Here is a 27,786-nt window from a genome sequence, read left to right on the forward strand (position 1 = left end):
AGTGAATGGAAGTGTGTTATTGATTTCAGATCACAGAGCTATCAACAGAGCTGTCAGATGAGAGGAACACTAGCGAGTCTGCATCCCAGCTGTTGGAGACGGAGACGGCTGAAAGACTGCGTTTGGAGAAGGACATGAAGGACCTGCAGGTAATGATTAAACAATACACTATTCTCAGAGCTTCATGGTGGCCTGGTGCTTATTAGGTTCCATCCATCACTGAATTAAAATAAAATGTAAAAGTATTTCCTTGCAAAAAAATGACAAGAACTTTTTTGTTTATTGTGTGTTATAAATTTTATAAACTTTGAACACTGCACTTAAGCTTCAATTATAAGTAAGTTTAGACTCGGATATTTTACAAGTTGTTTTGTTTTCTTTTAAGACAAAAAGAATGTGTTTGTAGTAAAACTATACATGTGAGCAAGATGACTGCTCATTCCTGATCATGCGCTAACATGAGTTTATCTGAAACCAGACAAAGTTTGAGGAAATGAAAAAGCAGATGGGAAGCATGGAGGTGGAGGTAATGGAGGCACGGCTTATTAGAGCGACAGAGCTTAATGGAGAGCTGGATGACGGCGAAAATGGTAAAATAATTCACATGAATTATTATGCTTTGTATAAATAATGACTTTTGTTAATGTTACATACCTTTTGAATAATACCTACAGTACCATTCTATAAAATATATCAGCAAATTCTATAGTCTAGTTTTCTTGTATGTTTCAGGTGGTGAATGGAAGCTGAAGTACGACCGAGCAATCAGAGAAATAGACTTTACCAAGAAGAAATTACAGCAGGAGTTTGACGACAAGTTGGAGGCTGAACAGCAGAACAAGAGGCATTTAGAGAGAAAGGTATGTAACTTTGTGCTTTATTTTATAACCCTAAAATGTTGGACACTACGTTAAATGTAAATGATTTGCAAATCCTATAAACTCATACTTTATTCACAATAGAACATATCAAACATTTCAACAATTTTTAAGAAAAAAAAAAGCTCATTTTGAACTGGATGACTGCAACAAAATGCTGGGATAAGGATAACAAAAGGCTGTTAAAGTAAATGTTACTAAACAAAACAGCTGGAGGGGCATTTTGCAACTGATTAGGTTAATTGTCAACAGGTCAGTAACATGACTGGTAAAAAAGAGTATCTTAGAGAGGTAGAGTCTCTCAGAGGTAAAGGGCACCAGAGGAGCATCAAACTGTGAATAACTGTGTCTACAAATGTGGAATAATTTCAGAACAATGTTCCTCAACATTAAATTGTTAATAATATCTTCAAAAAGAGACATTTCTGTGCACAAGGGACAAGAGCAAAAATCAATAATGGATGCCCATCCACGATCTTTTGGGCCCTCAGGTGGCATTGCATTAAAAACTGAAAAATCATTCTGTAATGGAAATCTCTGCATAAGCTCAGAAACCCCTCCAGAAATCACTGTCTGTAAACGCAGTTCACCATGCCATTCACAAATGCAGATTAAAACTCTATTATCTAAAGAAAAAGCCACATGTGAACATGATCCCGAAATATCGCAGTCTTCTCTATGCCAAAGCTTATTTAAAATGTACTTTGCTGTAAAATTATTTTAGTTTTATCTTTTATAGTTTAAGTATATGCCCGCCTAAAAAAAGTGGATTTAACTAAGCAAATATGTAAGAGCCTCCCATTGGTTAATTACTGCATGGATGATTATGTTCCAGCTTGCAACAAGTTATTTAACCCTAACTGATGCAGTGAGTAGCTTCTGATACATCCTGTGTTCATAAAAAAGATGTTAATCTGTTTCAAGAGGGTCAAATTATTTGTATGCATCAAGCAAAACATCTATGAAAACTGCTGAAACTACTAAAATTATGTTAAGGACTGTCTAACGCATTATTAATAACTAGAAGCATAGTGGGGAATCATCATCATCTTCAAGGAAGTAATGTGGTAAAAAAGAATCTTGAATGATCGTGTTTGGTGATCACTTAAACGTTTGGTGAAATCAAATTGTCTAAAAACAACAGTAGAACTCACAGCTATTTTTAATAGTGAAAGTAAGAGCATTTCCACACACAATGCGAAGGGAACTCAAGGGATTGGGACTAAACAGCTGTGTAGCCTTAAGACAACCATTTATCGGTGAGGCTAATTAGAAATAAGGCTCAATTTGCTAGGGAGCATAAAGATTGAACTCTGGAGCAATGGAAGAGGGTCATGTGGTCTGATGAGTCCAGATTTGCCCTGTTCCAGAGTGATGGGCGCATCAGGGTAAGAAGAGAGGCGGATGAACTGATGCACCAATCATGCCTAGTGCCTTCTGTAAAAGCCTGTGGGGGCAGTGCTATGATCTGAGGTTGCTGCAGTTGGTTAGGCCTCGGTGCAGCAACATTATGTGCCCAAAGAATGAGGTCAGCTGACTATCTGAATATACTGAATGACCAGGTTATACTCTCAATGGATTTTTTTCTTTTTTGATGGCATGGGCATATTCCAAGATGATAATGCTAGGATTCATCGGGCTCAAATTGTGAAAGAGTGGGTCAGGGACCATGAGACATCATTTTCACAGTCCAGAGTCCAGACCTTAACCCCACTGAGAATCTTTGGGATGTGCTTTTGAAGTCCAGACTCTCCCATCATCAATACAAGATCTTGGTGAAAAATTACTGCAACTCTGGACAGGAATAAATGTTGAGACATTACAGAAGCTGCTTATCGAAACGATGCTATGCTGAATGTGTGCCGTAATCAAAGCTAAAGGCGGTCCAACAAAATATTAAATTGTGTTACTTTTTTTTGGACGGCGGTATATCTGGGGAAAAAAAAGGTTAATGAATCAGTTTTCCCATTAAAACATTAATTTCTAAACCTTTTAGCATTATGAGTAGTATGTCATTAAAGATTGACATTTTTTTCCCCCAAAATCAGCTGCTTTATTCTTCTCTATCTTCTCTCTGATGTCGGTGTAGCTCACTGACTTGCAGGCTGATCAGGAGGAGACCCAGCGCTCTCTACAGCAGGCGAAGAAGAAAAGCCAGAGAATAATGGCTGAGCTCCAGGACACCAAACTGCACCTGGAGAACCAGCAGAGCCGCAACCACGATCTGGAGAAAAAGCAGAGAAAGTGAGTACAGGCAGAGTTCATCCTCTCATTTAAATTCAATAGAGTCACACACACACACACACACACGTCTAAATGCGCAATGATTAATGTAGATGAGATGTGCATCGGTATGAGAAATTCACAGTATGATCACCATGTTGACCAAGAGCACATATTTTGTTACATAAAGACTTCAAATGAGGAGGAGGATGAGAAATAAAAATGAGCAAATATTCAGTTATGTGGTTAAAACAACTGCAAATGCTGGTTTCTAACATTTTTACACAAGCTAATTCATTTTAATGTTGAATATCGTTGTATTTGCCAAAAAATATCACCTCTGCAAATTATGTAAACAACATTATTCAATCAGGCAGTACAAGCAGACTCTTTTATTTGGGGACAGGGCTGTATTTTTTTTTTTTTATAATTAGTTTTTAAATGGCTAGCTTTTAAATGTCCTTTATTTTTTTCTCCTTATAAACACAAGAACCAGTGTTTGCATACAGACATCATGTCACCCATACAATTTTATGTCCAGATGATAGTGTCCTTTTAAATATGGCTTTTGTTGGGAACAAAAAAAAACACACCCTGATATTGATTATTTCAATCAACTGTTTTTCTATAAGTATTTTCAACCTGAAAGTATTTTCCAAAATGTTCTTACATCCAACTCTTTATTGCTCATACACCACAGTCAATTATTATAACCCTTTATACAGTGGTGTGAAAAAGTGTTGGTCTTGATTTCTTTTTTTTTTTTTGCATGTTTGTCACACTTTAATGTTTCAGATTATCAAACTACTTTAAATATTGGTAAAAAATAACACAAGTGAACACAACATGCAGTTCTTAAATGAAGGTTTTTATTATTGAGGGAAAACAAAATCCAAAACTAAATGGCCCTGTGAGAAAAAGTGTTTGCCCCCTGTTAAAACTGTGGTTTATCACACCGGAGTTCAATTTCTCTAGCCACACCCAGGCCTGATTACTGCCACACCTGTTCACAATCAAGAAATCTTTTAAATAGGACCTGCCTGATAAAGTAAAGTAAATTGAGATCTTTCAGTTTGGAAAAGGTATTAAAGTCATTTCTAAAGCTTTGGGACTCCAGTGAACCACAGTGAGAGCCATTATTCACATGGCAAAAACATGGAACAGTGGAGAACCTTCCCAGGAGTGGCCGGCCGACCAAAATTACCCCAAGAGCACAGTGATGACTCATAAAAGAGGTCACAAAAGACCCCACAACAACATCCAAAGAACTGCAGGCCTCACTTGGCTTAGTTAAAGTCAGTGTTCATGTCTCCACCATAAGAAAGAGACGGGGCAAAATGGTCTACATGGCAGAGTTCTAAGGCAAAAACTACTGCTGAGCAAAAAACAACATAAAGGCTCGTCTCAGTTTTGCCAGAAAGCATTTTGATGATCCCCAAGACTTTTGGGAAAATACTCTGTGGACTGACGAGACAAAAGTTGAACTTTTAGAAAGGTGTGTGTCCCATTACATCTGGCGTAAAAGTAACACAGTATTTCAGAAAACAGAACATCATACCAACAGTCAAATATGGTGGTGGTAGTGTGATGGTCTGGGGCTGTTTTGCTGCTTCAGGACCTGGAAGACTTGCTGTGATAATTGGAATCATGAATTCTGCTGTTTACCAAGAAATCCTGAAGGAGAATGTCTGGCCATCTGTTTGACCTCAAGCTGAAGCAAACTTGGGTTCTGCAGCAGGACAATGATCTAAAACATACCAGCAAGTCCACCTCTGAATGGCTGAAGAAAAACAAAATGAAGTAGCCTTGTCAAAGTACTGACCTGAATCCTATTGAGATGCTTTGGCATGACCTTAAAAAGGCGGTTCATGCTCGAAAACCCTCCAATGTGGTTGAATTACAACAATTCTGCATAGATGAGGGGACCAAAATTCCTCCACAGCGCTGTAACAAACTCATTGCAAGTTATCGCAAACGTTTGATGGCAGTTGTTGCTGCTAAGGGTGGCCCAAACAGTTATTAGCTTTTTATAACACTTTTTCACACAGGGCCATGTAGTCTTAGATTTTGTTTTCCATCAATAATAAAAACCTTCATTTAAAAACGGCATGTTGTGTTCACTTGTGTAATTTAATATTTAAATTAGTTTGATGATCTGAAAGTGTGACAAACATGCAAAAAAAAAAAAAAGAACCCTAAACCAACACTTTTTCACACCACTATATATTAACGGACAGCTTTTTAATTATTTCTATTATGCAAGACATGAAAGTAATTTGGATGATTAAACCAAGCCTTATTGGATTCAGATCTTCATAGGGCACACACAACATCTCCTTTATTATAGCGAGGACCTCCTCTAGAGCCCCTCCAGTCCTCCTGGGGAGATAAAAAAAAAAAAAAGAGGTGGAAGCAGAGGTCACATGTGAGCACCTCTTTACTGTTCAGAGAAACTTAAGTGTCTTACTGGACACTTCAGCAGAGTACCATGCTCATGCTCAGTGTACAATTTTAAATGAAGAGCCTGCCCTTAACACCGGATTTGAGCACCGAAAATAGGCTCTGGTATGAAATACGAATGCAGAATGATCCTTCAGGAGAAGAAGAACATGGATACTGTATTGATGCTGAAGAGTTCCTGGATTATTGTAAGATCATCGCAGTAGATTTTTGATGCATCGGTTAGCCGAGTCAAAGAGGTGTGGCATCTGTTAATGCGTCTCATTCCATGATTCGTACGTCTAATGATTAGTACTTCACAGACACAGGATCAGAATGGCAATTCACAATGTCTCAATCATTTTGGATAAGGGTTAAAGATTCATAGCTCTGAGTGTGTGTGTGTGTGTGTGTGTGTGTGTGTGTGTGTGTGTGTCACAGGTTTGATTTGGAGCAGACCCAGGCTCAGGATGAGGTGCAGAGAGAGAGGGCACAGCGGGAGAAACTGGCTAGAGAAAGGGATGTGCTGACTGGAGAAGTGTTTACAATCAGACAGCAGCTGCAGGTAAGACGTGTGTGTGGGTGTGTGTTTTTGTGTGTGTGTGTGTGTGTGTGTGTGTGTGTGTGTGTGTGTGTGTCGCATTCACCCAACAGACTTTTTCACTGTAGTATACTAACCATTCTGGCTGTTGTGACTACTGACAGAAAATCAATTAGCAATTAGTTGACAAATAAATTTCATGCTCAATTGACAAGGAGAGAAGCCTAAAGATTAAATAAAATTTAAATGTAAATTCTTCAAGTTATCTGGTTTACATCATATATTTATACAGGTAATCCCCAAGCTACAATGGTTCGGCCTACGTTTTATTAAACTTAAGATGATGAAAGCGATCCGACGAAATTGTAAAGTTTTACGCGCCAGGCAAACGTGGGAGCGTATGCAGTACGATACATTGAGACACTGCCAGGACGTACACATCTCCTGTCTTGTGAGATGCCTTACTCTGACAAGTGGTCGACCGAATACAGATGTCTTGGTGTTAGATCGCATATTTTATTCTGCGTTTTTGGTGTTTCAAAGCCTAATTTTAGCTCTGTGTCCCTCCTTTTTATTGGTGTCACTGGACACTAAAACAGAGCGCGTCCGGCTTTCGGACTCTCGAGAACAGATTCATCTATACAAACCTGCATGTCACATACATATATACTGTAAAGTTTATACAGTATGGTGCTGTAAACTTTTGCAAACGTTTTGCAAAATTATGTACTGTAATTTGTTATATTTTGAACAAATAAAAGTATACTACCCCATAATAATCACCCTTCTTTAAAACTCCTTGGTAGGCTTGGCAATGTCTTGACTTACAATATATTACAGTAATAAGTTTTAGATGGGTCATCAAAACGCGTTTCCATTGTACGTCTGGGACAACCTGTATATATTTATGCCATTTGGCTTACACCCTTATCCAGAGCGGCTTACAGACATTCATACAACTGAGCAGTTGAGGATTAAGGGCCTTGCTCAAGAGCCCAGCAGTGGCAGATTTGTGGTGCTAGAATTTTAACTTACGATCAGAAGTCCAACATCATAAACACTAAGCTATCCCTTCACTCATATAGCTCTTATTTGAGACACAGTTCAAATCAAGGATGCCAGTGTTTAAATCAGGTTAAAATGCAAAGTGAGGTTTAAGTGCAGTGTGAAACACAACAAAACTACAGAGTAAGAGGATAAAGACTTGGGACTGTGTGTGTATGTAGGATAAGGAGCTGGAGCTGTGTGGGCTGAATGTGAAGGTGGAACAGCTGGAGGCCGAGCTACAAGATCTCTCCTCTCAGGAGTCAAAGGATGAGGCATCATTGGCCAAGCTGAAAAAGCAGCTACGTGACCTTGAGGCAAAAGTCAAAGACCAGGAAGAGGAGCTGGATGAACAGGCTGGAACCATCCAGATGCTGGAGCAGGTAGGTGACCAGGGAACTGCCTGATTAAAAATGCTGCCTGAAAGAATGGTGTTAAACGTTAAAATGCGCGTGTGTGTGTATGTGTGCGTGGTCAGGCTAAGCTGCGTCTGGAAATGGAGATGGAGAGGATGAAGCAGATGCATTCAAAGGAGCTTGAGAGCAAAAATGAAGAAGTAGAGGAGATCAGACAGTCATGTAGTAAGAAGGTAAGACAAGAATCACTCACTCAGCTTTCTAACCTCATGCTTTGATGCTGGCTTTTAATGTCTTGTCATCTACGTGGCTGTTTGAAAGTATAAACTCTATTGTGAAAGCCTCCTGTTGAGCTGTGTGTGTGTGTGTGTGTGTGTGTGTGTGTGTGTGTGTGTGTGTGTGTGTGTGTCAGCTGAAACAAATGGAAATGCAGTTGGAGGAGGAGTATGACGATAAACAGAAGGTTCTGAGAGAGCGGAGAGAGCTGGAGAGCAAACTGCTGAACGCTCAAGACCAGGTACAGCCCAAAACACGCCTCTTAACCAATCACAGCACAGTGTTGTCCAAAATTATTCAGACTCTAATCAACCACATGAAGGTCTTGTTAACTGTGCCAACACTGTAACAAATCAAATCAAATTTCATGACTGAAATGCATGGCTGACCCAAAAATGTCTTCTCCTGCCAAAACACACACACACACACACACACACACACACACAATCCCAACATGCTTCACATTCAACTGCTGCAAAACTGATTAAATGTGTCTCCTCAGGTGTGCCAAAGGGATGTGGAGACGGAAAAGCGTCTGAAAAAGGATTTGAAGCGCACCAAGGCCTTGTTGGTTGATGCTCAGCTCATGCTCGATCATCTCAAGAGCAATGCACCAAGCAAGAGAGAGATCTCACAGCTGAAGAATCAGGTCTTACTTTCCACTTCTTATAGCCAAGCATGAACACACTTAAGTCTCTATTTCGCTTTCCCTTTATCTACACTCCAAACGTACCCTGAGCGTTCTTGAAACCCCGCCATTAATTGTTTGTGTACGTGCATGCCGACAGCTGGAGGAATCAGAGTTTACCTGTACAGCATCTGTGAAAGCTCGCAAGTCCATGGAGCTGGAGATCGAGGACCTACACATGCAGATGGAGGACATTTCCAAAGCCAAGATTTCAGTGAGTTACGTTTTTGCTCTTAAGGGTATGAGAGATTGCTTTTCCTGAGAATGGAAGCATTGTGTAATTGAAAGGTTTAAATAATTTTTCGTGCACAGGGTGTGGCCTTTGTTTTAGCAGGAAGTGCCGGTGTGATCTGATGAGTTGGTATTGTGTGTTATTGTGAGCGCTTCTGGGGAAGATGTCTGTAGTTAAAGCATGTAATCTCCTCGTCTTTTCCTGAGCCAACAACATGCAATTACTCTGTAATTACTGTGTTCAGTCTTGCCATGTTTTTTACTACAAAATGGTAGAAACATGGTTATTAAAAGAGTGGCAGTGTTTTACAGGCATAGCACGTAAGGATTTTTTACTTTTTGTTTTGTTTTATTTTTGACACCATGTAGATTACTGCTATAAAGGAAGTTTTTTAAACGTATATAATCACTAAATAAAAGAAGCAGTATTTTAGGTCTAAAGAAACAAGTGTAAATGTTTTTTTTCGTATGATACAGATAAGGAGAAAAGTACAGTGAAATAAAATCTACAAATGTGTTGACTGGATTTTTCCAGCCTTCCAAAAATTCAACCAACAAACATCCTTGAGAGAGTTAAGCATTGCAGCAACCTTTCAACCCGACAATGAGGAGTCCCCTAAGGGGAAATCAACAAGGGCACATTTAAAATACAGTTTTGCCACAGGGGGAAAAGATAAAGCGCATTGTAAGTGGTAAGAAGGTTAGAGGACATAGAGTGCTTTGCTTGAGCTATATATGATGTATATTGATTTCCATTGCACAATCAGAACACCACAGAAGCATAAGTAGCTGTTCTAAAAGTCCAATTATTCCCATATTGGGATGTCTAAAGCTCTACAGAGCAATCTAGAGAGAAAATTATAGGTTGTCAATTTCAGATGAACACTTTATTGTGAGTGGTATAAATGGTCACATGTCCAGAGCCATTTACTTCCAGCCTATGTTCAGATTTCTATAAAAGAACGTAGGTAAAAAATGTTATGGCACACAGCTTTACAACATCTGATGCATTGACTCTACACCGGCAATTGGGGATATTGTGTTGTATATCATAAAAAAAAGAAAGAAAAAATCTCAAGTTGTCAACTGTTAGTTACGGCCAATGGAATAATGGCATCTTGGATGTGTAATATTCATTATTCTTTGATAAAGAATTGTCTTAAGTGTCTAATATTTTAGACAGCATGTATGCAAGTGACATTCTGTTAGCAAACGCTACTTTTTTCCCATGCTTTGAACCCCGCGGCTTAAACAACGAAGCGGCTAATTTATGGATTTTTCCTGGGTTTTCCCGGTTTCACAAGCTTCAAGCCAAAAAACTGAGCCCCATAACATTAGACCAATGAAATTACCGAACGGGTTCAGGTGAACCAATGAAACTCTTTATATTAAATCAGATGCACTCCCACTAAATCGGGCCGCACCACATCATAAATATGGATGAGGTTCTTCTGACATTTGACCTGCCACTCACTCGGACTAGCAACAGAAAATGTGAATCATTCGTCACGCTAAACAACCGGGCATGAAAAAACGCACTTCACCTGTGTTCTGAGCTGCACGGCATCCGGAGAAAAGCTTCACCGATGGTGATTTTTAAACGCACAACGACGCCAAAAGAAAAACTCCCGAGAGAAATTGTTATGAAAGGAAGGAGGAAGGCAGTGAACAATGACTTTCTTGGTAGGCTACTGTTTAGATACAAGCCGTGTAACAGACACTGTCTTTCATTAAAGCCTGTGTAAAGTTTATTAGTTTCAATGTAGGCAATGTAGGCTTATAGACAGGTGTGGCTTATTAATGTTCAAAGTAAAAATCTTTGTAAAATTCAGTGGGTGCGGTTAATATTTGGGTGCGCTTAATAGTCCGGAAATTACGGTAAGTAACACCTTAGGGGAATGCTGTTGTTGGAAAATAGTCAACAGCATTGATTGGTTGATTTATTTCCTAGAACACTATATCATGAAGTGTTTTCATCCCTCTTACAAAAGAGCAAGGACAATTATTCTTTTTTTCAAATCGTTGTAGAATGTTATGTTGTACTTTATCTATTTACAGTTAGATTTAATGATTTAAAACATCATGCAAATGTTACTACAGCCACTGCCAGATTGATTGTCTGAGCTGCTGTTATACAAAATGAATCAACACCTTCCACCCAGGCAAACTCATGAATTCAATAAACCATAGCAAAATAATTTTAAAGGTGCACAACATTCACATTTTAAATGAAAGATACTTATAAAGATGCAAATAAAGTTTTTTTTATACTGTATGTCATTATTATGGACTAATTATTATTACCAGAATTTTGATGCTACCGCATTTCTGACTTTCATTTTCCTCTATGGCTTTGGAGGAGTGTCTGTAACTTATGACAGTTGTGCTCCTGCGGGAGTTTGTGCTGGTCTGCTTACAGCTGCTAATTGGCATACTTAATTACGCCGCATTCCTTTTGGTCTGTTGGGACGGTCTATCTAATTTGAAGTGGGCTTATGTTGTGTGTGTATTTGGGGGAACATGAAATGAACTGTCATTTTCAGTGTTTTGAAATGCAGCATTGCGATGGGGCTTTAAGGGCTCCTGTAGACAGACAAACCACAGAACTCTTTTGTACAAGTTTGGAAGGACACTCTCTATACAGTATCTCACAAACACCCCTCACATTTCAACAACAATTTTAGTATATCTTCTCAAGGAACAATAGTATAGAAATTAAACTAGTCAATGTGCAGCTTGTGTAGCAGTACAGATTTGCTGCGCTCTCTAAAATAAATCAACATATCGTTTGACCAAGCCACATGTCCTTTTCATCATATTTTTATCTGCTTGACAGGACCATACAAATATGTATATTTTGTATTATGGTTTGATTCTTTGATTACAATTCTCTCCTAATGACAACTGGATGTTCAACATTTCACCTCCTGGCAAAGAACTCTCTGAGGATTTGAGAATTAGAATTGTTGCTCTCCACAAAGATGGCCTAGGCTATAAGAAGATCACTAACACCCTGAAAATGAGTTACAGTACAGTGGACAGGGTCATACAGAGGTTTTCCAAGACAGGTTCCACTCGGAACAGGCCTCCCAAGGGTCCATTAAAGAAGTTGAGTCCTTGTGCTGTGTATGAGGTGCAGAAGCTGGTTTAAAAACAGACGCTTAAGTGCTGACAGCATTGCTTTCGAGGTTGCAGAAGCGGAAGGTCTGCTTATTCGGTGCTCATACTATACCTCAACAAGTCATTTGCATGGTTGTCATCCCAGAAGGAAGCCTCTTCTGAAGCTGGTTTACAAGAAAGACCACAAACAGTTTGCTAAGGACAACCTGTCAAAGAGCATGAATTACTGGAACCATGAGCTGTGGTCTGATGAGACCAAGATTAACTTGTTTGACGGTTTTTTAGCATGTGTGGCAATGCTCTAGTGAGGAGTGCCAAGAAAACTGTGCCTTGCCTACAGTTAAGCATGGTGGTGGTAGTATCATGGTCTAGGGCTGCATGAGTGCTGCTGGTACTGGGGAGCTGCGGTTCATTGAAGGAAACATGGATTCCAACATGTGCTGTGACCTTCTAAAGCAGAACACGATGCCCTCAATTCAGGAACTGGGCAGAACGGAGGTTTTCATACCCCAAATGCACCACCAAGCTGACAACTGCCTTGCTGAAGGTGAAGGTGATGAGTGGCCAAAAATGTCTCCAGACCTGAACCCTACTGAGCACCTGTGGGGCATCCTCAAGCGAAGGGTGGAGAAGCACCAGGTGTCCAACATCCAGCAGCTCCGTGATACCATTATGGAGGAGTGGAAGAGGATCCCATTCCATGCCCAGGAGGATTAAAGCAGTGCTAGATAACAATGGTGCTCACACAAAATATTGAAACTTTGAACACAATTTTAACATGTTCACTTAGTGTGTGCTCACTTTTGTTGCTAGGTATTTTGACAATAATGGCTGTATGTTGTTATTTTCAGAGGACAGTTAATCTGTACCATTAGTCAAACTGCACATTGACTACTTTAAAGTATGTCCAATTTTCGTTTCTTTAGTATTGTCCCTAAATGGTTGCTAAAATATGAGGGGTGTACTCACTTTTGTAAGATACTGTAAAGTCCAGCATAACAAATCACCTTTAAGATATTGCACTCAAGAGCAGGCAGGTATCATTAAGCTTCTTTTACTTTGTGTTGTATTTCAGCTGGAGGAACAGATAAGCAGGCTGCAGCGAGAAAAGAATGACCTGCAGTCACGTCTGGAGGAGGACCAGGAGGACATGAACGAGCTGATGAAAAAGCACAAGGCAGCTGTGGTCCAGGTTCCTCACTGTCTGCTCTCTCACTTTTCTCATGTTTGATGTCTTTTAGTATACGTTTGCAGAATAAAATGGAGTGTGTTTCTGTTTGTAGTCTTCTAGGGACTTGACTCAGATCAGTGACCTGCAGGCTCAGATGGAGGAGGCCGCAAAGGAGAAGCAGGAGCTCCAAGATAAGGTGCTCGAATCATAGCGGTGATCCAAAATGATGTGGATCAAACAGCATCACCATGCACAAAGCCATACTCCAGGCCTCAGTGGAAGTAGAGGCATTACAATAGCTCTAAAGATCTTAGACCTTCTTAGATTCTTATCCTAATCTAGTTTAGTGATTAGCTTCTTTCTAGACAACCTTGCTTCCTTTAATGACACTGAACTGGAAGCTGAACAAACATGCCTTTTTTCTGATGCAATGCTCTTAATTAAAAGATGCATACACCAAGGCACAGTAGGAGCGTACATGTGATAATGGCTCTTCAAGAACATTTACCATACCAGAAAAGAGATTAAGATTGCACTGTATTAATACCAAAGATGAATTACAGATTTATTTCCCTACATTATTGATTTTCTGCCATTTTCAGTATTTTTTTTAGTTTCAGTCTTGACAACATAAAAATGTGTTGATCTGATTTAGTTGATTATAGATTATAGCAGTGGAACCTGAGTTCATCACCTATCTATGGTGGATTGAACAAGTTTTTATTCTTTTTTAAACAGACAACCCCTTACTCATTTATAATGGACTCGGGTACAATCAGTGGAATAGTATTATTTTACTACTGCTCTCAGTGTAATGATAGGAATCGGATTACAAAAGTGCTTGTGCTGTACTAGTGCCTCATGATGTAGGTGCTCGTCAAAGTTAAATGTCAATGGTGGAACTAATCGCCTCAGTCAAAAAGCATGCTCAGGTGATGCTCAACACTGATTCTGTGCAATTTTGCTCAATAAAATGTCACAGAAAGCAAGAGGCAGAGGTTTAAGCTCTGGCGCTTTGAGAGCTTGGCCGATGCTCACTTATTGCCACTTCTATCACCTGGGTCCAATTTGGGCCCAGCAAGACCAACACAGTGTCAAGAATCCCCTCAATTGCGCTGAGATCTGGCAAGTGTGACAGCCGTAGCATATGATTTACTTTTTAATCAAAGTTTTCAGTGAGCCCTCATGTCTTGTAAATGGCATCCCAGAAGAATTACACACATCAGGATTTGTCACACAGCTGTAAATAGTGCATACACACAGATTGTCTTGAAAATATTGCTAGACTAAAGAAATCATGGCAGAACCTACATTTTATAGTACAATGACTGGCACAAAGTCAACTGTCCTAACAAAGTTATTCTGTACTGAAAGAAACGAAGGTTAAAATAACACTTCCCTTAACATTTGATTTAAAGTATTTAAAAAAAAAACACAGGGATATCAACCTTAAGATATGATATCAAAAGATCACCACTATATCCTATATTGAGATAAGCGCCATAGATGTTGTGGCGCATGTGAATGTGTATAGCCGATGACCTTTGAAATGAAGAGCATGGTGTATCTCCACACAGCTCCAGTCTGTGCAGAGCCAGCTAGAGTTCCAGGAGCAGTCAATGGTGGAGAAGTCTCTGGTCAGCAGACAGGAAGCCAAGATTCGCGAGCTAGAGACCAAGCTGGAGTACGAGCGCACACAGATCAAACGCCTGGAGGTAAGAGAGCGAAGGATGGCGAATGTGTGTGGGTGGATGGGTTGGTAGGCCATTCTAAAGCCATTGAGCAAGCGGCTGAGTGAAATAAATCAGCACCCTTTACAGGAGCACACTTGAGCTGTAACCTTTTATTCACCAGCACGTCCACCGAGTTCCTAGTGTCTTCTGAGACACCCGATTTTGTGCGAGTAAGAAATGTTTGATATAATATTTATATACCCCAATGGCATCTGCTCACAGTTTGCATTTTAAAACCATATTATCAAGCGAATCACTTCCAACATGCTATACTGCCTTCAGTTCTTTAAGCCATGCTTGTTAGGAGTTTGCTGCTAGTGTGAAGTAGCGTGAAAATCCATTAATAAGTGATTTCTCTCTTTTGCGTGTAGCATTAAGACTGTATAGCTATATTCTACTTTCCTAAATCAAATACCATCACATCAATGTATTTCGGCATAACTTTACCTTTAATCTTTAGGCCCTGGTGACACGACTGAAGGAGAACCTCGAGAAGATGGCTGAGGAGAGGGACCAGCGCTTAGCTGGCGAGAACCGGGAGAAAGAGCAGAACAAGCGCATGCAGCGGCAGATTCGCGACATCAAAGAGGAAATGACCGAGCTGGTCAAGAAAGAGGCTGAGGCCAGCCGCAAAAAGCATGAACTGGTAAGCAAAAGAAATTCTGGTCAGAAATGCTTAACAGGTCCAACTTTTTACATATTAAACATCAGAACAGTGAAACGTATTTGAGTCTTTGACTAGGACATAGTGACATAGTGGGAGCCTCTAACATTTACACAAAACCCCAAACACCTTAATGTTGTGTGACAATTAATATCATAGAAAATGACAGCCTTCTGCACAGCATTACAAATGGACTTGACTTAAGCCCTATTCAGTGTCCTATAACAACTAAGGAGAAAACTCCTGTGCTTTCAGGAAATGGACATCGAGAGCCTGGAAGCAGCCAATCAGAGCCTGCAGGCGGACCTCAAGCTGGCCTTTAAGAGGATTGGCGATCTGCAAGCTGCCATCGAGGATGAGATGGAAAGTGATGACAATGATGACCTCATTAATAGGTATGTTTGCTCATGGCCGGGATAGGCCCAACAGTTTTTACATTATGTCTAAAAATGTGCAATTAGTCTGTTGTAATGGGGCCCTGGAATATGCTTTATTTCCCTTTCTCTTGTTTCAGCATCTCTCTATGCCTGCTATTCATAGTTAAATATAGTTGCTGGTGGAGTAGTTTGTTGTGTCTTATGTACAGCATATACAGTATCATTGAGTTTCTTTCCTACAGGTAAATATTGGTACATGGATAGACCATATAAATGAACAAATAAAGCGGAGACACACACACACGGTGCATATACTTGTCCTTTGTGTGCAATAGAGAATTTTGTGACCTTCGCAATGGTTTAAATTCTTCATACTGTCGGTTAAATCTGTTGTTTGTTTTTACCAAAAACAGTGCTTTTTTTTGGACGATTCAAAGCTCATATTTTTAATAGACTTTTTTTCTCCCATCTCTGTGTTTGAGACAGTTTGCAAGACATGGTGACAAAGTATCAGAAAAGGAAGAACAAAAAGTGAGGACCTGAATCCCTCAGTCGCTTGTTTGATCTCCATGTAAAATATTTCTACACGAGATCATGAGCATGAAAAAAATCTAAATGTGCATGTAAAGAGACACTAACACGATTACATTACGACTACACACTGCTTATGTGCTAACTACAGCATCCAGTGTTCATCAGCCATTTTATCTCATGTGCATAAATCTGCAAACACTCCACGTCTGCCTCATGTCCATTCAGCCAGTGTGTTTATGCCTCATTGGATTTAACAACTTCTTGATTCCTGAACACCGTCAGTGCACTGATAAAAAATAACTGGATGAACTGATTGCAGTGGAGGGTCAACTTGAGCCATGTCTGACAAATTCTCCTGTGCATCGGTTTATCTTTATTCCGTGGCTGTAAAATAAGCAATAATGTTGAAATTGATTTCTAGACAAATCAAAATGTCATGAGGCATCAACTTGCTTTCGGGAATTTGTAGAAACGCCGTGCACAACATGAGGAATGTGAGGAATTACTATATCTAAAAATTGAACTTAAAAATGTAGTTCCAGCGTATATACTGTATAGTTCAAGCAGACAAATCCAAACATCAGAGATTTTGCAAAGAAGCTTGTTACATGAATGTAGCATTTGCTCTCATGGCACGCTGAAAAAAAAATTAACAATGTCTCTTTGTAGAGTGGAGTTACGGTGAATTATTAACTCGAAATGTTTTTACGAGACCGTAATGCGTATTTAAGCTGCGCTGGTTTGATTAATGTAGTGCATTTGTGTGGATAATGCAGTGTGGGAGTTGGGCTGTGGATGACTGAGCAGTACTAATAATGTGGAGTGGTTTGGGGAATTTCTACAGGAGCTTTAATGATAAATCTAATTGGGTGGAACGGAGATATGTAACCAATAGGACTATGTTGTCACAACTGATTAATGTCCGGACTATAAAGTGACTGTGTGTGTTTGTGCTCGGTGCTCAGAGCCCGAGGAGATCCACACCAGTAGTCTAAAGCATGGGATGCAAATAAAGGGCCATTGCATATGTAGTATTCTATTAGGTACTGCCGTGTCTATACGCCTTTGTTTTTTTTTTGTACCTCAAGCAAAAAAAAAATCTGCCTGACCATCAACCACAGCACTGTTCAATTCTAATTAGTCGGATAAAAGTTGTGTGAGTAATGTCTATCGTATTCCCTAGAATAGGCCGCAAATAGCTGAATTGAACCCAGTCAGTGTAAGAGTATGCTAAAATCATATGTTAATTATATGAGGAGATACATAGCCATTGTACTAGGAACATGTCTACATGTTTATTCAATGGTGGTGCATGCCTCTTGAGTAAATGTCACCTTTTAAACCATAACTGGCAGCAAATACAAAGAGGGAGATCCCTTCACCTAAACATTATGCTGACCAGAGAACAACTCGCCTCAGTCACACAGGAGCTTTATTACTTCACTTTACTGTTCATCATGTAAATATTTGAGCTCTGGGGTCTACGCTGTCAAACAGAGAAGCACAATGCGGTACTTTATAACTGCTCAGTATGCGTACAAACACCCACAGGGAAAAAAGAAGGAACGAACCCTGACAGCTAAATTAGAGCAAGTATGAGGATACAAAGTCAAGCTCACAGCCAGCTGTTTACACGTCAAGCAAAATATTTTTCTCTGTATATAATCTGAGGTATAAAATAACATATTTGCAAAAGCTTTTTGTTATGTTAGGGCTGTACTGCAGCAAAGCACAACGGTTGGCAGGTGGGTAAAATCATGATCAATCCCCCTGCAGAGTTTGGATTTGTTCAAGCAGAGTGAGAGGTAATAGCTTGTACAGGGACAGTAGCTTGGTGTCAAATCCTACTTCAGGCACCAAAAAAGATCAAGAATCACAAGGGACATGACAGCGTTTCACCCTATTACCTTCCTGGGGGGAAGAGGGATGATTCTTATTACCTCGTTGTATTTTTAGTATGCTTGGAATACTGGCAATTATAGCAATATTACAGGTATTGTACTATTCCAAACACTACTCATTTTAGAAATATCCTGTAGACTTTAATATTAAGTATTTAGCTCTATTAATAATTGTTAGTAAAAACACGATTCAACGAATACATAATGCACAAACTTTTAACATTACAGCTGCTGATCTTTGGGACTCGATTGACTCATTCGTTTATTTCAATCATGCCTGCATTTGAACGATGACTGTTAAAAAAAAACAAACGATTGTTGCTTTTTTGTGATTTTCACTATATTCTTTTATTTAAAATGAATTTTCCCCACACCCACAATAATGTTGACAAGACCTGTAAGATTAGATTTGTATCACACTAACACTGATAGTGTGACATTATGCTAATATTCTGCAAATCCATTCCAAAAGCTAGAGGTAGACTAAAGAACAAAGACAGTGTTTTCTTGGGTATTTCATGATTGCAATCGTGAGGGAAATCAAAGCAAGCAAAACTATGCTCTGCAAAAAAAGAAAACAGCTGGAGGAGTTCATTGCTAGCAGCATGTGCTACTGTAACTAGGTGAGGACAAGGGATTTTTTTCATCCAAGTAAAGCAAAAGTACACAGCTATAAACAAATATTTTGTTTCTTAAGTGATCCAACACCCACTCACTACTGCAATGCAACTTAATCCAATGTAGCAAATTACAGCACTTATTAATTCTATCAAGAATGAGCTTAATAAAGCATATTTATCTCTAAGTAAACTTGGCAAAATGTTCTATGTAGCCCCTGATTGATTTATTATCAGTTTTGGTATTTATAAGTACCAAAAAACTTGTATGTGCACTCGGTCTTAAAAAAAATAGTATCCCTGCATCCATAAGTTATAATATACTGAAATGTTTGAGTGGTTTTTCCTGCTTACCCTTGACAGTGGGCTTTAAATGCCAGTGAATATGTCAATGGTGCAGAAAAGAGAATGAATTGGGATGACTTGTCCGACTTGCTTCTCGCACTCTTTAGCAATTCGTTTTCTGCCTGTTATCGCCTGGGCTGAGGTGCATAGCTTCGGTAACAATCATTAGAAAGAGACAGGCAGGGAAACAGCCAATCATTAACATAGCCATTAACATAGTTAATTGTGCCTTCAAGAGGTAATTTGCATTCTGTTCAGAGGCTGGACCTGTTTCACTTGACAGATTCTCATCCTAACTTATTGTTATCCTAACTTATAACATTAAGAGCCGAGAGGCAAACATGCAGGTACATTCATATTTATAGGCAGGACCATTTGCACTAGACATTTTGAAATATTCAAAGCCCTATGGCATTATGTTGCCTCCTGTTTCATGCATCGCAATCACAAGTGGACTTTATTATGCAAATGTTTTCAATTATGCAGCCAATCTAACAGTGGAAGTTGTTAATGCATTTAAGTCCAGCTCTGCCATTGTCATAGCCTCATTTTCTCCCACAGTGAAAAGGTTTGCTCAAAACTGCAGTACTGGCAGTAAAAACATTTTGCCATAATTATGGTCTTTATTGTCGTTTGACTCTCAATCAATCCATTGAGAATAAATTAGTTCATGTTCAAAGTCTATCTAGTAGCTGACTCACTAATTCACACCTTAATAATGTTTGCATGGTTTGAAGTATATCTTATTATTTCTGGAACCAAGCTTTCTGACGTTGTTTTCTCTTTGCCGCATGTCTTTTCCATTAAACAACAAAGCTTTTGTCCTTGTTACTGCCACTCATTGAAACTTGCGATTTTTTACAGTGGAGAGGATTCTGATATGGACTCTGAGGTGGAAGACCGCGTGGACGGGGTGAAGTCCTGGCTCTCAAAAAATAAGGGCTCCACCAAGACCTTAACAGACGACGCCAACTTAAAAGCCCCCAGGTCAGTATGGACCACCTTCTTCCTGAACCTGAAATAATGGAGATTTTGGCTATAGTGAAGGTTGTGGTTTGTGCTACTTACAGCTGAACAGTGTATACATGTGTATTGCAATAGAGGGCTGTTTGCAACGGGGTACACCAGTGGTTTGATCTTTACAAGTGTTGTTTGTACATTTACTGACAGTTTTCATGTACATTTTCCATTTCCAAACTGTACTACTATTGTATTGATTTCTATCTTTTTTTCCTCCTGTCTGCATCTGTTTCTTCATCAAAGCCTTAAATATCCTAATGCAGCCAATGCTGATGTAAAAGACATAAAAGAAGGGAAGGAGGGTAAAGAAGGTCATGATGGGAAAGAAGGGTATAAAGATGGCAAAGACACTGAAATTAGATCAGTCTCTGTGATGAGCTCACTTAGCTACAGGAAGCGCTCAAATCTGAAGGACTCAATTGGAGGCACTGGGGATGAGAGCTCCCTTTTTAGTACCCTAAAAGTGGAACCAGACACCCCAGATCGCTCATCACTACGCAGAGCTAAGAACAAGTCCAGTGAGAACGCAGGAGATGACCTAGATGATCGGGGGTCTGTTATCTCTCAAGCTTACTCTGAAGCCACCAGCAGAGCCAGGAAAGGTCTTGAACGGCGATGGACCAAAAATACTCAAGAGTTCGACAAGGAGTCTGTCGTGTCTTCAGTGGCCCCTAGCAGAACTTCGTTCCGTCGTGGACTCGACCAGGACAACGATGCTAGCTCCACGGTAAGCGGTTACAGTGCTCGACGAAGTGCATCATGGATGGAGGACAGTCGAAGCGACTGTGGGTCTGCAGTGAGCCCTGGCTTAAGCCGCCGCTCTGGAGGACGAAGCCCTGGGAGCATCAGCGTCAGCTCCCGGACTTCACTAGCACGCAGCAGCCGGCTTAGTGAATTTGGTGTTAACTTGGCAGATAATGATGATACCCTGAGTGTGGCCTATAGTGAAGGTGGAATTTCATCCTATAGTCCTCGATCTCTAGGCCGAAGCCTTTCCAGCCCTGCACAGAGCCGCTCCGCTGGGGGTGAAGCACTCGATGACACAGACATTAAGCCTGTCAGTCACCGAAACTACCTTGACCCCGATCTGGAAAAAGCCATCAACGAAGTTCTCAGCTTTAAACCCATTAAGTTCAAGCGCCGTAGTCTGGAGGACTCGGAAGAAGAGAAAGGGGGAGAAGGAGAAGAGGAGGATGACACGAAGAGCATACGCAGTGTGAAGAGCTCCCTGAAGTATGACGACGATGATGATGATCTGCACAGAAGCACATCTAGACTTCAGCGTTCTGCATCTGGCTCAGCACTGGACTACACCCGCTCTTCAAGCAGTTTCAGCTCTCGTAGCAGTAGCCGCAAAGCAAAGAAGAAGAAGAACCGAGACTTGGATTCGGAGAGCTCGTCAGCTGACGAACACAGAAAGGGCTCCAAGAAGAAAGGGAAGAAGGGCTCTAGGAAAGGGAAGAAAAAGGAAAGTGAATCAGAATCGTCTGAGTCATCCGACTCATCTTCCAGCTCCAGTTCTGGTGTGTCCTATCGTAGTTCCAACAGTATAAAGAAGTGCCCGGGCCGTGGTGTTGCAGGATCTGACGAGGAAGCAGGGTTAGATGCAGAAGAGAGACCCTCTAGCAGGAAACAAGAGAGGAAGAAGAAGAAGAAGAAAATGGACAACCTGGTGATGAAGTATCTCTACAGGCCTGATAGTGATTAAAACCAGGAAATGCAGCAGGTGACTGGAAGAGCAGCATGGTGTTAAACTAACACATTAGCCAAACACAGCAGGCCTACTGACAGACAATAGGATAGTTTTCAGACTGATATAACTACTAATCATAACACGGCATGCCTGTAGATCTCAAGAGTGGTTTTCGTGCTGAGTTTGTGCTATGAACTCTTAACAGTGTTTAAAGTTCAACTTTAAGAGGAAATTGAAATTAATGACCTATGTTCCTCTTGTTTTGCGTTGAAGAGCATGGTTTCCTTCGTGGGTTCTTTTCAGTCCCCCCGTGAAGCCTGGGGTTATCGTCTAATTATTCGCTTCTTCCTGAGAAAGCAGTTTATTTAGAGAGCTCTGTGGGTGCGAGTGCACATACTAATTCCCAGTGAAAGACTGGTGTGATAAATGACTCAACTGCAGCAAAACAACACAGCTCTGGAGAAGTTAATTTACCAAGACCTCTATAGCATGCATGGTCTTTTCCCTGATGATGTTTTTTTTATACAATATTAAATTATTTAGAGTTCCACTGAATCCACCATAAATGTATTTATTATTATAGGAGTGCAATGGTGTTAATAGTAAGGGCAAGCATTTTTCTCTACAAACATCTTTTGAACGTCTTGTTTGTGCAGGGAATCACTGTACAAACTCAGTACTTGTATTGATTTCTGAATGCATCTGTGAGACCAAACTGTGGGTGTGCGCTTAACCTCCAGCAAAGAGCAGAGAGGTCATGCTTCACTGCACATTTTTGCAGTGAGCCTCAGCTAAAAGTCTCTCTTTCTGCTTCTTTCCTTCTTCCAACTCCGATTCCTTTAGGAGACACCTGAGCCGGACTGATGAAGAGGTAGGTGAGGAGGAGAATGATCGCCAGCAGACCCTCATTGCTGATGGAGGAGGTGAATCCAGACTTTCAGAGACTACAGCATAAAGCTAAACTATCAACACATGCACTGGATCATGTCCCAGGGGAAATCTTCACCACTTCAGACTCAGACTCCGAGACCTAGATGTTTTTTACTTGTCTGTTCCGCACATAGCCAAAAGACAACGCTAGAGTACGTTATTAATGTTATTTACTTTTATAGGAGTTAAGGATTTCAAGACATAAAAAGAAGCGTGAAGTCTGCAAGCATTCTTCTTTTCACATCCATCACCTGGACCTTTCCTCAGAAAGGTCCGTTTTCAAGAAGTAACAAAGTATCACATCATCTATTAGATGATTACAATTCTTAGATTAAAAAAATGAAGTGTTTTTGTTCTTGAAAGTCACAGAGATGTAGACATCTTACATTATGAGCTCCTCGCGCCTTTCTCTCCTTGCTTTAGCAATACAATGTTCTCTGTAGGAAACGCTTGCCATCATCAGCCTCAGAAGACAAACAATATCTTTATTATTATGAGGAAAGAAATCTTGAGCTTTTTTTTTTTGGTTTTGAAAAAATGTGCTTCTGATCAGACAGCTGCTGTGTGGTGGTTGTGGATTTTGCCTTTAATCTTTATCACTTATCAAGCCTTGCTCTGAGATCTTATTTAGTTGTGTATCTTCCTCTCGTCTTAGGAAACATTGCTTTTTTTCTTTTATTTTCACTTGGGATTATAAGGATATTTAAGGATTATATGCAGACTACTAACTGTTAAGTGTGGGATTATGTAATGCCTGCATATGCACTTGGCAAGAAGCAAAATATTTGGAAATGTTTTTCAAAATATAATTTTACATGATTTCAATCATTCGGCCCTATATATCAATGAACTGCTGCAATGAGGATTTGTTCCTATCAATATTGTAATATTTGCCAAATATTAATTATGGACTGGTGGTGGAAAAAATCTCGGAAGTGTGTATGCGAAGACACACTGGTTATGTGGACAAATCATGGGTAATTTTGTGTGCTCAAGCATGAAATGGGGAAGAATATAATGTGTTGAGTGGACAAGCTGTTAGCGCAGCTTTGCTTCGTTTCCCTCTTCCATGTTTCCTATGCATCAGTACGTTTTATTGTGAAGCTGCATAAAATGACACTTTGTGTCCGTTCCTGTTGTGGCTTATGCAATAAACGAGAAGGGATTAAGAATATATTTAAAACGTCTTTTAAAACGTTTACATAATGTCAAATGATATTTGGATTAGTTTTATTGTAAATAAATATTTGTGATTGTTTACATTGTCTTTTGTCAAGTTATTATTTTTTATGCATGACGGAAGGAAACTGTATTCTTTCAACATTTTTGTAGAGGAGACCCATTGTTTTGTTTTTTGGGTGAAAGAAATTAGTGAGCAATAATGGCCCCAGGTGTTTTACACTGTTTTGAACACAACCGTGTCGACTTCCTCTTGTCATTATCCCTCGGTTAAATCCCCATTGCTTTCTTCAAGGCCTATTAAATCCTTTATTAAGTGTAAACATTGTTAGATGACCCACTGGAAGCCTAAAAGAGGGAGCAAGCATTGCTGCAGGGCTCAGGAGCAGAATTTAGGCAGAATGCCAGAATTTTGATGTTCTATTATTATTGTTATTTATCCTATTTTCTTGTCATGCTTTTTGTTGGTATAGGCAACATTACAAAATAGCTGTCAAACAAGCTAAATCAGTGTTAAAGCATTAAAACCTAATATAGACTGTTGTTTTTCTCAGCAGCCTCTAATTTATTTACTGATTTCAGAAAACTGACACTGGAGATTCCTTTCAAAAATGCAAAATAAACAATACATAATAATAATAAATACAATTATTTATATATATATATATATATATATATATATATATATATATATATATATATATATATATATATATATATATATAGGTAAAATATGAGTCCAGTAAAAATAAAAGTGCTCCCTTTAAACTTTCACTTGAGTAAAATTACACAAGTATTTGCATTCAGATGTTCTGCTTGCTGTTGAACTGTCGCTAAACTGGATGTTTGTGTAAAGTACAGTAGATACCACCAAGCGGCAATGGCGTTTCTAGCTTGAATGAGGCTCTGGGTGAACCACGCCATGACCCAACATCTCCCTCATTGATTAGTTTCTGTTTTGAAAAGCTCCTCCCTGCTTCAGCGACCGTCACTGGATGAGTACAAAATATTCTCAGAGCAGTCCACAAATTTGGAGACATTTCTGGGAGCTCAATTTCATGTAAATATGTAAATATCGGAATAAATGCATTTATTGCACAATTAAATACACGCCATAGTGCACAATTTATCAAACTCGCAGAAACAAGAATCCTAAAACTCCTAGGCTAATTGTAGCCATAAGAAAAATACATCATCTATATCCTTATATGTCTTTTAAATGAGCTTTTAAAGCTGCACTGGAGATTCCCCCCTTACTGACCTCAGTCCAATCACAGAAAACCTTCATAACATCACCTCAATTAAAGGCAACCAAAGCAATCAGTGCTGTTTAACCACAATCCAACTAGACTAGTTACAGTAGGCTGGAATTGTTTTGTTGCTACACACATTATAATAAACTACATACTCTAAATTATAATGTTATGCAGCTAAATGAAATATTGTTGCTCTATGAGTAAAAGCATAGCAGGAAACACAGCATAAGTGATATACAGTTTTTACCCTCATTTCATTAGATACATTAGCTTCTACTATCCTAATAATGAGATGAGCGATAGAGCTGCATGCAAACCTTTTTCACATTTCCCCCATAGTTCTTCCCTCTTTTTCTGAATTGGGCTCCTGAGGGTTTATACTTTAAAACTTTTTTGTCATCCATAATTTTAATTTGGATTGCAGCGCTTCTTACTGTCGTGACATCATCACCCGCCTCTCCTTTCTGAGTGGATGAGTGAGGGAATTAGTGGTGGTGGGTGCACACTCCGAGTCCCGACCAGGTTCAATCACAGCGTATATTATTTTTTACACAACCGTGCAAATGAGTGGTAAAAAAATAATAATTAGAACAGATAAAAATGTGTTTTAAAAAAAAAAAAGTTAACTCATGACAATCATGCGATTAATTCATATACTAATATTATATATATAATTTATTTGTTTATATTTTTTATATGGTGTGCAATGAGCTGTTGCCATAGAAACGCTAACAGAGGCACTGGTAATATGTATGTAATATGCTGTTATTTATATAAACGCAATTTTCGGAACTTCTAACCATTTTAGGATCTAAAATTCAACAGTGATGTATAGTTAGTGCGTTTGCACAAAATAGAATCCTACAAAGTTAATATGTTATCTCTGTTTAGATAGACTGGGCTTTCCACCTTTAAATCCATAAACCATGTGAGGGTCTCTGAAGGATTGCACCCCCTGAGGGGAAAAAATACATTTGGGATGGAAGGAATATTCCAGCTACACTGGTGCCCTTTATTTCAAAAGCATGGCTTTTGAATAAAACATGCTATTACAAAGTTCAAGTAAATAAATGCAAGCAATTAGGAATGTGTATCTAAAAGAGAATATAATGGAATTGACCTAGATTACATTTCAAAGAGATTGCCCAATTTCCACCAAGAGGATCAGTAATAGGGTTTAAAGATGTTTGGTATTTAATCCGCACCAGACCTCAAGCTCCTCTCCTAATGGATTGCATGGCTCGAAAGGCATGCAACTTATTTCCTGTTTTCTGCAGGTCGCCTTAAAAGCCTGTTTCCTTTTTATTATATGGCCTCCAAAAATATTTGTCTGTTGGGAAAAGGAAGCACCTACTACTACAAAAATGTGTCTGCTCTGTAATTGACTGTCACATTTTCTAAGCCTTTAGTTTAGTTAGTCATGTACATTCACTGGCCCCTTGATGAGGACCATCTGCTCAGCCCAATCAGATAATTATCATGCAATGTGTGAAATTATCATCACTCTGCCTTTTATTTCTTTGTGAAGTAAGGTAAAGTCTGTGTCTACTATAACCTCAGTTTCCTGTTCTTGGCTTGAATATTGTACCCTTTTTGCTTGTTGTCCATTCTCAGGTGCTTTTCAGTTTACCACAGTTGTCAAGAGTGGTTATTTGAGTTACTGTATCCTGTCAGCAAGAAGTCAAGTCAAGTTTCAAGTCAAGTTTATTTCTATAGCGCTTTTCACAACAGACATTGTCTCAAAGCACCTTTACAGAAATGGTGAATGGTGTGCATTTATCCCTGATGAGCAGCCGTGGCGACTGTGGCAAGGAAAAACTCCCTTAGATGTAACGAGGAAGAAACCTTGAGAGGAACCAGACTCAAAAGGGAAACCATCCTCATTTGGGTGATATCAAGAGTTTGATCATAAATCTTTCAACAATACAGAACACTGGAGAGTGAGAACTAACATGAGTACTGGAGTATAAGATTATAAGTAATGTTCTTTCTACAATCTTATACAATCTTTATGGTTATAAAACTAGGAGCTACTGTGATCATCACAGATCCAGCACCAGCTTCTCCATGCCCGAGCCTTTAAACACTCCAGGAGGTCCAATGTCAAAACCACACATGTAGCGGGATCCAATTGGCACTGGTACATCTCTAGATGGTTCGAGATGTTTGCGAGTTCGGCATCTTCGGCAGTGGAGAGAAAGAAGCAGTCTGGCCGTCCTTTTCTATCCTTTACCGGCAACTAGGTATTTCTCTCAGCCGCAATTGCTTATATTTCGTTATTATTTACAGCATTTAGCAGGCGCCCTTATCCAGAGCGACAGACGAAATGAATAAATCAACATTGGTTCAATAGGTTGCAAACCTAGCATAAAATAAGGCTAAACACTGTTGAAGAGAATTATAGTTTATTTTTTACATAGAGATATAAAACAAACAGAAAAAATTTGCTCGTTTAAGTGTTTCAGGAAGCGGTAGGTCTTCAGCCGTCGTTTGAAGATAGGCAGAGGCTCAGCTGTTCGGACATCTAAGGGGAGTTCTTTCCATCGCCTTGCTGCCAGAACAGAGAACAG

The 27,786-nt window shown here is 39.5% G+C and overlaps 1 protein-coding gene across 9 annotated transcripts in view; it reads left to right on the forward strand.

Moving 5' to 3' along the window:
* Positions 1 to 24,041, forward strand: part of myo18aa (myosin XVIIIAa) — an 80,293-nt gene extending 56,252 nt beyond the window's left edge. For 8 of the 9 annotated variants that reach the window (XM_046861724.1, XM_046861722.1, XM_046861723.1 and 5 more), the window contains 19 exons: positions 30 to 149; positions 479 to 590; positions 733 to 860; positions 2,968 to 3,122; positions 5,982 to 6,105; positions 7,308 to 7,508; positions 7,604 to 7,714; positions 7,894 to 7,998; positions 8,260 to 8,406; positions 8,546 to 8,659; positions 12,872 to 12,988; positions 13,080 to 13,163; positions 14,545 to 14,682; positions 15,161 to 15,346; positions 15,620 to 15,759; positions 16,228 to 16,272; positions 20,003 to 20,125; positions 20,402 to 21,884; positions 22,695 to 24,041. In XM_046861724.1, coding sequence (XP_046717680.1) covers positions 30 to 149; positions 479 to 590; positions 733 to 860; positions 2,968 to 3,122; positions 5,982 to 6,105; positions 7,308 to 7,508; positions 7,604 to 7,714; positions 7,894 to 7,998; positions 8,260 to 8,406; positions 8,546 to 8,659; positions 12,872 to 12,988; positions 13,080 to 13,163; positions 14,545 to 14,682; positions 15,161 to 15,346; positions 15,620 to 15,759; positions 16,228 to 16,272; positions 20,003 to 20,125; positions 20,402 to 21,866 — 3,615 coding nt within the window. In that variant the 3' untranslated portion in view covers positions 21,867 to 21,884; positions 22,695 to 24,041. The remainder of the gene's footprint in view (positions 1 to 29; positions 150 to 478; positions 591 to 732; positions 861 to 2,967; positions 3,123 to 5,981; positions 6,106 to 7,307; positions 7,509 to 7,603; positions 7,715 to 7,893; positions 7,999 to 8,259; positions 8,407 to 8,545; positions 8,660 to 12,871; positions 12,989 to 13,079; positions 13,164 to 14,544; positions 14,683 to 15,160; positions 15,347 to 15,619; positions 15,760 to 16,227; positions 16,273 to 20,002; positions 20,126 to 20,401; positions 21,885 to 22,694) is intronic. The other variant, XM_046861725.1, reaches the window with a different exon arrangement.
* Positions 24,042 to 27,786: the final 3,745 nt, after the last annotated feature.

Source organism: Silurus meridionalis, chromosome 11 (assembly GCF_014805685.1).
Source record: "Silurus meridionalis isolate SWU-2019-XX chromosome 11, ASM1480568v1, whole genome shotgun sequence".
NCBI classification, from domain to species: Eukaryota; Metazoa; Chordata; class Actinopteri; order Siluriformes; family Siluridae; genus Silurus; species Silurus meridionalis.